Source organism: Austrofundulus limnaeus, unplaced genomic scaffold (genome assembly GCF_001266775.1).
Source record: "Austrofundulus limnaeus strain Quisiro unplaced genomic scaffold, Austrofundulus_limnaeus-1.0 Scaffold710, whole genome shotgun sequence".
In the NCBI taxonomy this organism is placed as follows: Eukaryota; Metazoa; Chordata; class Actinopteri; order Cyprinodontiformes; family Rivulidae; genus Austrofundulus; species Austrofundulus limnaeus.
In genome coordinates, this window is record NW_013953112.1 from 119,372 (window position 1) to 130,416 (window position 11,045).

Sequence of the window (11,045 nt, forward strand, 5' to 3'; positions counted from 1 at the left end):
ATTATTATTATTATTATTATTTCATTATTCATTTATTGCAATAATTATGGTGAAAATAGTCCATTAATAGTCAGGTAAAACCAGCACCTTATTCTTCGATTTGCTTCATACAGAGGGTCGGGACTCTCGGTTATTAAAAACCTATTATTTGCTGGAAACATAGACTCTGGTGACGTTTAAAACGACTGGATCTGATTTACCCAATCGCTAACGTTTGGCAGTGACGTATGTAGTGCTCCAGTTCAACCGTGAAGGAAGCTAAGCTAAGAAGCTAACTGGAAACTGTGTGCGCCGTAAACAACCATCCTCTGCTGGGAAGAGAAGTACTGAGCCAAACTAGACGGATGTAAATAAGTGCTACCCAGTAATTTTAAAAAAATCATATAATCTTCCTAATCTACATTTCAATCAAATTTTTCTAACTTCCTTTTAAATGGACTGTCTTTATTTGCTGTCTGCCTTAGAGCCAGGAAATCTCATCATATATTTGACATCCTTGGACGTCTTAGGATTCTCTTTTTGAATATAAGACAGGAAATCCTGATGATACCACTCCAGATTAATGAAAATCAACTTTTCAAACTCGTGTAAACTAAACTAGTTTGATGCTAACCAATTTGCCAAATTTCAGCAAACTATGACTCATACTGAAGCTTTGGATCTTGGAACTGGACCGACCTGCTGCAGTCTGAACCTGTCCTCAAAAACTAAATATGCTAGAAATTAAAAAATGCAATGAAGGCCTCATAAGATAAACGGAGAACAAAACCACAAACGCGCTGTGCTTAGTGTCTTCGATGCCGCAAAGTCTTGAGTTTGTGAGATTTTTCAAAATAAAGTGGTAAAAACTGGATTGTTCCATGTTTAATGAGGGGACAAAACTTTCCTTCTGTCTGCAGTGAAACAAAAATGCAACTAAATCAAACAATCATCCCCCCCCCCCCCATTTTAAATTTTCATAATATCCAGCTTTTTCTGGCTAAAAAAACATAAAAACACAGCTGGTGTAAGACTTTAAGCTGTTATTTGTGTGTCTGGAGCTGCATGAGTCGGTCAGTTCATTTACACAGTCATGGGGGGGAGGGGGGBGGGGGTGGGGGTTGTTTGGTCATCTAAGCCTGCAGGGCTCAGACTTACCGGAGCGTCCAACACTATGAGCTGCAGCCAGGAGTGAAGCAGAAACATGCAACGTTAGGAGACCCCGTGCCCCCAGCTCAGTTTGAACAACTCGCAGCGCAACATCAGGGCTGTTTGCTCCTCTGGCACCTGGACACCAACTTCACTTTAAAAAATATAAACAACTTCAACTCACGATCATGCCGTGAAGCGGCAGCTGCCCGTGTACTTTGAACTGATTGGTCGCTGTGACTCCTTTGCTCGTGTAGAGAAGCATGTCTGAGAACTGAAAAAAACAAAAAACAAAAACAAAGATAAAATTTAAAACCGGATCAAACATCAGGCAGTTTTGTTGTGAAGCAGCAGTTTTTATACAAACCAGGAAAAACATCCTCTGCTGCAGCCCCTTCTTGGTGAGCTTGTACAGACAGCCCTCTCGGATGAACTCCTACGAATCAGAGAGTCAGACGGCGTTAGCCCGTCACCCCGCTCCCGCTACCCTCCGCCCCGCCTCGGAGCACGTACTCACCCGGCCCGGTGCCGTCAGGTTCTCAATCGCGATCAGGTCTCTCTGCAGCTCTGTCAGCTTCTGGAAGTTCTCCAGGCGAATGAGGCTGCTCTGAAGCTGCGTGGCGATCTCTGCCACTTCTTTCAGAGCCTCTGGGAGATTTCAAACCAGAAACAAAACATTACACCACTTCTCACCACTTCTCACCAGGTCACACTGAGAAAGGAGCACTCACCTTCCTGGTTTTACATTAGAAGCACAGTTTAAACCATCTGTCAGGATCATAATTTGAAGTAAGCCCACAAACTACCACTGATTAAAGCTCTCAGACCAAGGGCTGTAGTTACGTATAATTAGTACTTATACAAAGATATTTCCAACTTTACCAAATACATGGGAACTCCTTAAACTCCTGAAATGTTCTTTTTGAGATTTTCAATTCAGATAAAAAGACTGAAGTTATACAATCATTTCTAAACAAATATGGATTGATGAATTTTTCTTTGATTTCTTCATATTTTAAAAATTAAGACGTAAAAAATATAAAACTTCTCTTACTTTTGTTTTTCACATCTACAGTAAATAAAATGTTTTTACAGACTAATAACTTTCAATAAAAGCCAAGTTTGAGTTTTCAGCATCAGGACAGAAACATGAAAACAGATTCCACCCTGATTTTATTTATTCAATAAAACCAAATGAAAAAGCTGATTCCACAGGAATTAGAGGAGCAAGCAGCAGCTGATTAAATGTATTGACTAACTGATCATCAACATGATCACCTGTAGAAAAACAGGAGTCAGTTTGTTGCTCTGGAGCAAACAGGTGTGTGACAACAATGCCCGGGTGGCAAGAAATCAACATTTAATGAGATTTAAAGTTCATTTTAAAGACTAGATTGAGCAATGCTCTGAAAAAAAAGGAGAATAAAACAAAGCTTCATCTGTACAAGCTTCAGTCAGCAGGTTGATGATCCCAAACACACAGCAGCAGCACGTCTACAACAGAACAGCTGAAAAAGAAAAGAATCAAGGTGCTGCAATGATGCGGTCACAGTCCAGACTTGAACCTAATTAAAATCCTGTGGTGGGACTCTAAAGGCCTCTGCATCTGAACTGAGGGAATCCACTCATCGTCAGTTACATTGTGAAAACTCGATCATTTTGTACGCAGCTTCAAGTCTTCCACTCCTTGTCCACCCACTCCCCTCCATATAAGAAGTGATTATGGTGAGATTGGTCAAAAGTTTGTTGGCATGTTTGTTTATCCTTAAAGCGCTCTGAAAATATGTTTAGCCTCAAGTACTCTCTCCCAGAAGCCGACTGTTGCACCAGGAAGTCAATTCAATTCAATAACACTTTATTGATCCCAAAGGGAAATTACAGTAGACAAGCAGACATTTATAAAGATAATCAAACGGCCAAAAACTCATGGAAGGAGATTATGCACGGAGCAAAGTGTGGAGCTTTAACCAGGTGAGATTTATGGACAAAATGATAGCATCTGTGTGTGTTGTAGAAACTCTTGTGGCCCGATAAGAACAATTTTAGAACCTAGCAAAACCCAGTTCATTATTATTGTAGTTACAATCCGGTGGTGGGTAAACATTTCATTTGCGCTTTAGCGGTCTTACTAGTTTTTATAATTCATAAGCAGATTTGCTCTTTTTAAAGTTAAAAAGCAGCACCCACTAATAACTAATTATCTACCAGTCATCATTATCTTGAACAGCAGAAGGTATGGCTGTCAATGAACCACAACACATGATCTATCCAACAGCACCCCTCCCAGATAAACACACTTATTGGAAAGGTATACATTCTCGCTGACTGTTGTTTCGGTCACGGTTCTGATTTCCCACAATGCTTTGTGTCTGCTTACGTAGCAGGAAGGCAATAGCAAAAACAGTTAACGTTTGTAATCCATACTAAAATTTTGTATGTATTGATTTATTTTACTTTACAATCGAGGCTCCTTTAAAAAAAAGTTTAAACGCTGGAGCTCAATAATCGACATAATTGGTCGAAGCAATCGGCCAACGGGGTTAGATGGACATCTAGTGGTCAACTGGAGCAACTACATGAAAAACTTTAAAAGCCAAGCTCTTATTTTGAAGGGAAGATAGTTTCTTGTACTCCGTGCTTTCCCGTCACAAATCAAATCCGTCATGTACCCAGAATGCATCGCTTCAGTTTTCCAATAAACAGTTTTAAAATTAATTTATTGATGCTTCTTTAATGAAAAATCTACAACAAACAAAAGAAAAAGATAAAGAAGCAGCCGAACTAGCAATCCTCAACAACTTTTTAACTTTTACACCAGGAGCTAAACGCCTGTTTCATGAAATCATAAAAGTACAGATAAACAGACAAACATGTACTCTAGTAAAAGTAAAAGTACCACATTAACATTTTACTTGAGTAAAAGTAAGTAAGTACTTGCTTTTAAAAATACTTAAAGTATCAAAAGTAAAAGTACTTGCTTAATGTATTCCCTAATGGTCTACAATATCATGAAATGTGCCTACAGTATGTATATTTTTTAATACATCAATGGTGCCATTTTAGTGAACAAAGCTGCAGATAATACGTGACACTGTTCACACTTGGACTTGTGATTTTGTGCATCCTCACAGATTGTGACAACAGCTACAGAAGCTGTAAATTCACCACCAACGTTCTTTAGCAAATCTCAACAAGTCGTTTTTTGAACCAGTTAACTTTGAACAACTCTTTTAAATAAGACCACAAGGGGCACATTTCCTCCTTGGTGGAATCCATTATGGGTGTGCTGCTGCTGCTCTGCCTTTTTTTTGAAGGATGGTCTAATGGTACTTTCTTGCTTTGCAGTGGTTCAATGGACAAATTACAGCAAATCCCCTCTCACCATTGATTACTTTCAATCTAAAAAAAAGCAACCCCACCCCACAAAAAATAATACATAAATAAAATAAAAAAAGTAATGAGACGTGACAAATGTAATTTGTAATTCAACACATTACAGAAATGTAGTGGAGTAGAAAGTACAGATACTTAATGTAAAATGTAGTGGAGTAAAAGTAAAAAGTACCCATGATGAAATCTATTTAAGTAAAGTACAGATACATGAAAAATGTACTTAAGTABAGHAAVAAAGTACTTGTACTTAGTTACATCCCACCACTGGTTGTGCATTTATTGTACATGAATTGTTGCCAGCTAGTAAGTGTCAAATTGAACTTGCGCTTTAAAACAAGCTTCTGCTAGTTTTTCTGTGGCATAAGCGCTTTAGAAATTGCGGAGCTAATTTTTGGATTAGCGCTGCCCATCACTGTTAGAATCTTGTTTGATTGAAAGCAAGAATTATGCTCAGGAAATGGATTCAGTTCCCAGACTTAATATTTCTTTTCAGACATGTAAAGTTAGGTTACAGAGCCGCTGCCTAATGTCCGTGAGTTTACGTTTTCCAACAATGGTTATATAAAACCTGGTCACGCCTGCTGCGGGTGGTCCCTGCTATATCAGCATCGGAACGATGTTTTCTTGCGGCACGTGTTAAATGAAATAAAGACTTATTCTCTGTTTAAAGTAAGTCATTATAATCGATTACAAAAGTAGGGTTGGGCAATACAGGCAAAAAAAAACAACAAAAAAACAAAGAAAAAACACGATCAATTGTGGTATTTGGCTGGTAACAATTAATATGACAACTAATCTCCTGGAAGCTGTTATTTCCTAGTCCCATAATTCATTTAAATCACTCTAGTGGGACAGATTTGCTCTCTGTAAGAATCTCTTCCAATTTGCGTCAAAAGTACAGACTTAAAGCTTTACACCAGTTTTTAAATGGTGTTGACAGGACAAGTAAAACTGGAGTTATGATAAATAATTTATAGAACTTTTTTTAATGTTAGTCATATCTGAATCACATCAGGAGGCAAAGACTGACAAATAATAATAAAAACCCTCAATCCCCCCTCTGGTTTCAACTCCACCAAACTAGCATTAAATTAATGGGCAAGTGCCAAATATTAATAGTCAAAAGTTCTTCTGCTGAACCCTATCACAAAGTATGAAATATAAAAGTGCATCTTAAATTCAGTTAATCTATAAAAAAATATCCATTATGTTCTGCTCCATAAAATCCTAGAATCTCTCTTTTCTTTGCAGCTGCACTTCTTTTATCCCTGTAAAAACTGGAGACTATACCTCTTGAAGCATCAATTTAAGCTAAATTAAACAGGTTATTGTGAGATGCTGTGGTATTGATAGAGTTGAATAAAAATGTGGAGGCGTGGCACCACTCACCCTTGCAGTCCCTGTAATCCCGGTGAGCGGGGGAGTAATGCTTGCAGAGTCTCTCCAGGATGAGCTTGTAGTGCATCAGACGCTGGATGGGTTTGAGCAGGAACGTGTTGAGGGGCAGGTAGCACACCTTCTGTAGCTCAAACTCTTTGTAGACCGTCTCCAGCTTCTTCAGCCTCTTGGAGGCCTTCTCCAGCTCGGTTAGAACCTCGTCGTGTTTCTGCAGGTAGCTGGTAAATTCCTGCAGGAAAAAAAAAACAACAACAAACAAAGCAAAGACGATGTGTTTGTTGACCGACCGGAGAACAGCAGCAGACGATTTAAGGGCTCCAGCTGCAGCTTTACCTTAAGAGCAGACATGTTTTTCAGCATCACATCACCGATCCTCTGGTAATCTCCTTTAACATGAGCATTTGAGCGCCCCTCCCTGTCAAAACAAACGTTTGCAGACTCTGTCTCAGCAGGTGAGTTTTAAAATGTTAGACGACAGAAAGACCAAGTCAGAGAAGTCCCTACCAGAGAGCCAGCCTCTGGTCCAGCTCCTTCAGGAAGCCTCGGTGGAACTCGTAAATGGGGTCGATGTTGGAGAAGAGGAGGGTCATCAGGCCCTCGGGCATGGCGTTTTCTTTGATCACAGCACTACGGAACCACTGAAACATGACAAAACACTGATTCACTACGAGAACTGTCTAACATTGTGCAGGGAAAAAGTGTTAGATGTGCATTTTATCTTTCTCCAAGATACATGGGGTTAGTAGGACCTAATAAATATTCATAACGAGACTCTGTCATGGTAAAGGAAGTGGTTCTTGAAAAAAAAAGATGTCCTCATATAAGGACAATGGGTCTCAAAATGCCATGCTTGTTGAAGAATATCTCATAAATTACCATGCAGAACTTCTGGGGGTACCTTTTTCCTAGTTATTTTTGGCAATATAGCAGCCAGCTATTGACCAAAGCACGATCAGTGAAGAACATCATCATCATCATCATCATCAACTTTAATTTAGAATCAGTAGGAACGGTGTACTTCAATCGAAGGGATAAGATTATGAAATAGTCTGGAAGATGGCATTAAAAATGTCAAATCAAAGGGTGTATTTAAGACAGTGGTGTCCACAGTCAGCCCTCAGGGGCCGGTGTCCCGCATGTTTTAGGAGCTGCCCTGGTTCTACACAGCTGAACCTAAGGAGTGCCTAATTAGTAGGGTTGGGCACAATCGTATGGTGTGTGATTAATCGTCAGAAAAGCATTAATCGATTAATTTTTGGCACTTGACAATTAATACGATTAATGCCACCAGGCAGAATCCACTCTCTGCTCCTCTCAGCTTCAAATATGACGAACATTAAAAAAAAGTTCTGTAATTTATTTATCTATCAACACAATTTAAAATTTGATGTATAGCCTGAAGTCTGTAATTTTGACACAATTTGGAACAGATTTTTATGAACTTTCCCACTAAATTGGTCATGTGACTATGAAATAAGGGTGTCCAGGGACTCCAGGGGATTAATCGTCAAATTAATCGTTATCAGCTAAACACCACAATTAATCATGATTAATTTTTTTGCCAATATTGTCCAACCCTACTAATTAGTAGGCCTCTGCAGACCTTACTGAGGAGTTTCCCTTCGGTCGGGACAATAAAGGCTATTTCTATTCTATTCTATTCTTATTTATTCATTTTCTTCTTTTTGATTTGTGTTTGGTATTTGAAGACAAATTTGTTTAAATTTATTTTTTCAAGAAAGGGGGACGATATAAGATTTTTTTCTTCTTCTGCTACCTTTCATTTATGATTTATATTTTTGTTGTATATAGAATGTATATAATTATTTCTGTTATTTTTTTATAAAAATTAATGAATAAAAAAAACTAAACTTTCAGATTGATCCTCAGTTTGAAAAACAATGGCAGGAAATCGCACGGTGACAAAAAACATGATTTTGAGCAGAAAAGCCTTACATTTTATAGATTTTCCCTGTGAGCTGGTAAATCTTGTTTGAGGTTTCCTCTTTATGACATAAAAATATCTCATTAGAATAAACTAAAAATAAGATTCAGACAAATTATCAATGAGGTCTCATGATTAGCAATAATAATAATAATAAACAACAACAATAAATAATAATAATAATAATAATAATAATATAACTATAAATAATACTTTATTTGTATGGAACCTTTTTAAACAAATGTTATAAAGTGCTTTACATTAAAAAAATCAATGAAAACAGCATTATAAATAACACATCATGAAACACAAAATGTACACCAAATCAAATTAAAATACCAAACAATATAAGAAAATGAAATGATAAAAATACAAAATAAATTCAAGTATTACAGGTCTTATAAGTTTTAACTAAAGACTTAAAAAGGAAGATAAATCAGTTCACATCTCTGAACTCGTGATATCAGGATGATCCAGGTGCATCTTAATGCAGCTTAAAAAGCAGAAATCTGAAAATATGCTGAGGTCATTGTGACCTAATGTGACTTAATCCTCAGTTTGATGTGACGGGTCATATTTAGTTTACAACTCTGGTTTAAGTTGAAAAATAAAAACTCAAACGTGAACAAAAACAGAAGACAACAGGTTATATTAACTAAATTGAACTTCTCTGTTGATGCTGGGCTGTTTTGCAGCCGACTGAACACAATTTGACACTAAAGCTGTCGAGGTCTTTATTTGTTTTTAACCTTTAGTAGTTTCTGTTTACTCCACTGGAGATTTAACTCTTTAAAAACTGTCCTAAAAAATCTATTTCCATTCCAGACTTTGCCCTTTGGTTTGAACTCACCACAGTGATGACCTCCAAGTCTTTCAGGTACGTTCGCTCTGTGGTCAAAATCTCTTTGGCAATAAAGTAGGCCTTGTCGGTGGGATATCGCTGAGGTGGGAAGCAAACATTTATTAACAAACAAATGAAAGAACGCATCAAGAGAAAAACAAATAAATCTAACTCTACAAAACAAAAGCTTTCTAAGCTCCAGGTAAAAAAATTAAAATTTGTGTGTGCTCTATGACTTGCTGGTGAGGCAGGTGGGGGTGGTTGGAAGGGTGGCATGCAAGCAGTGTACCTTCCTCCTGCCCTCCTCCTCCTCCTCTAGCCTGGCAGTGCTGCCCACCTCGCTCAGGATGGGGCTGTGCAGGGGGGACGGGGCCTGGCTGGGCAGGCTGAGGGTCGACAACTGGAAGGAGGGCGACAGGCAGAGGGAATCCTTGGAGGCGAGGGGCGAGAGCTGAGGATTGTCCACCACTGAATCTAGCAGAGAGAGAGAGAAAAAAAAGGTTGAATTTCCCCACAAGTATCTTATTTCTGTGAGAATGAAAGAGAAGCTGCTAAACAGAGAACACCACTTTCATTTTTTATTACAAGGTACTGTTTCCCTTCAAACAAAAAAAGGATAAATGATTAAATGTAACAAAACAAGCCGAGGAACTGGTTCTGCTGTTTCCGTTACAACAAATGAGACGACAAGAAAAGTAAACACCAGGCTGTTGTTTTTACTGAGTCATGGATCTCTACAGCTGCTCTTCCACTTCTGTAAGGGAAGGGGGAAAAAAAAAACTTGCTTCTCGACCCGGAAATAATTGCGAACACAAAAACCCATCAGGAATGTGGCTCATCTGGAGGGTAAAGATGTTGTTTATAGTTGATCTGAAGCGGCCCGCGGGGAATGAGACAAAAAAGGGAAGGGGGGGAGAGAACATCAGGGATAGGGGGTTTGCTGTGGAATGACTTGGCACAAGTCCCGTGCACACGCACGCACGCGCACACACACACACACACTTTACTGGAATTAGGCCGAGGAATCTTATGTAAAAACATCCAACCCAGCCCCGCCCCCAGCATGCAAGTCTGCTGCACCAAATCCAAGCTTTGGTTTGAATTAGCTTGTTAAAGGAAGAACAGCAGTCTCAGCTTCAAACTACTGAGTCCAACGAAACATATTTGAGTGAGGAGTTATTTACAGCACTTTCATTCAGTCTCTCCTCTGAAACAGGACTTCTCCAAGACCCGAATCTTTTAGGGACTTTCTCCCCCCCTCGCCAAAGTAATACAAATAAATCTAATCAGTACTGATTTACATCTGGACCTCAAAAAGAAGTTTAAGTCTGACATTCATGGTACCCAGAAGTGATTCCTTTATTCTTGAGAATAGAACATACAAACATTAGGTACAAGCTGTTTATAATTAGTATTTTTATACACATGTTCAGAATTAAGTGATGAATACTTGGTGTCTAAGTGCAGTTAGATAAAAAACTATTAAATATTAAGTTTGAAAATGTGAGAAAACAAACAAAAATAATAAAAAAAAGTTGTAAAAATCTCTACCAGTTTACAGATCTGAGCTTAAATAATGGTTCAAACCCACTGCAGAGACACTGAGAACCCACTTCTGGTGTGTTTCTGTGGTCTGTTGTTCTTAAAAATGACAATGAGAATACATGAGCATCCGGCTAAGACACCTTGATCAAGACGCCCCCACGCCCCTTGTGTTTTTATTTTTTTTAGATATGTGGTGGAAAAATCAAAAAAAAGCTAGCGATAGTAGCACACTGCATGAAGTGGTGGAAAGTTTGAAACATGCTTCAAAAAAAAAACAAAAATAAATCTGATTTCAGGTCCCAACTTCAAATCTACAACCAGACAGTCCAGAGGAGAAGATGTGAGAGAAATGTTCATGAACTGAATGAATCAAATACGTTCATCTGTGTAGAATTATTTTAAGACGTGCTTTAAAAAAAATGGTAATATAGCTGAGACCATGTCAACAGAGGCTGCAATACACAGATCCTACTATCAGACTTCAAATCCAGCAAATACAAAGAAAGAGGAAAAAAACTAACTACAGCTAATGTGCAAAAAACTGGTTTCCTTTCAATAAACTTAGAATAATTTGTTGGTTTTCTACTTTAAAACTAGAACCTCTATGCATGCTAAAGGCAGAACTTGCAAGAACATTTAGTTTTTCTTTAAATGATCAAAACACCATTAGTTTCGCAGCATTTTAACTTAGTAATCTGTAAGCTATTATATGTTATATGAAATGCCATAAATATAAAGCGATACATTCATTTAGTATTTTGAGTATATAATGGCTCATTACTACACTGTTTACAT

General features: G+C 38.1%; 1 protein-coding gene across 3 annotated transcripts in view; it reads right to left on the bottom strand.

Annotated features, from left to right (window-relative positions):
- Positions 1-11,045, bottom strand: part of farp2 (FERM, RhoGEF and pleckstrin domain protein 2) — a 65,789-nt gene that overhangs the window by 15,692 nt on the left and 39,052 nt on the right. For 2 of the 3 annotated variants that reach the window (XM_014028014.1, XM_014028013.1), the window contains exons 14-21: positions 8,995-9,179; positions 8,715-8,804; positions 6,424-6,557; positions 6,253-6,334; positions 5,911-6,148; positions 1,646-1,776; positions 1,496-1,564; positions 1,313-1,402 (exon numbers count right to left, since the gene is read on the bottom strand). In XM_014028014.1, the coding sequence (XP_013883468.1) occupies positions 1,313-1,402; positions 1,496-1,564; positions 1,646-1,776; positions 5,911-6,148; positions 6,253-6,334; positions 6,424-6,557; positions 8,715-8,804; positions 8,995-9,179 (1,019 nt within the window). The remainder of the gene's footprint in view (positions 1-1,312; positions 1,403-1,495; positions 1,565-1,645; positions 1,777-5,910; positions 6,149-6,252; positions 6,335-6,423; positions 6,558-8,714; positions 8,805-8,994; positions 9,180-11,045) is intronic. The other variant, XM_014028015.1, reaches the window with a different exon arrangement.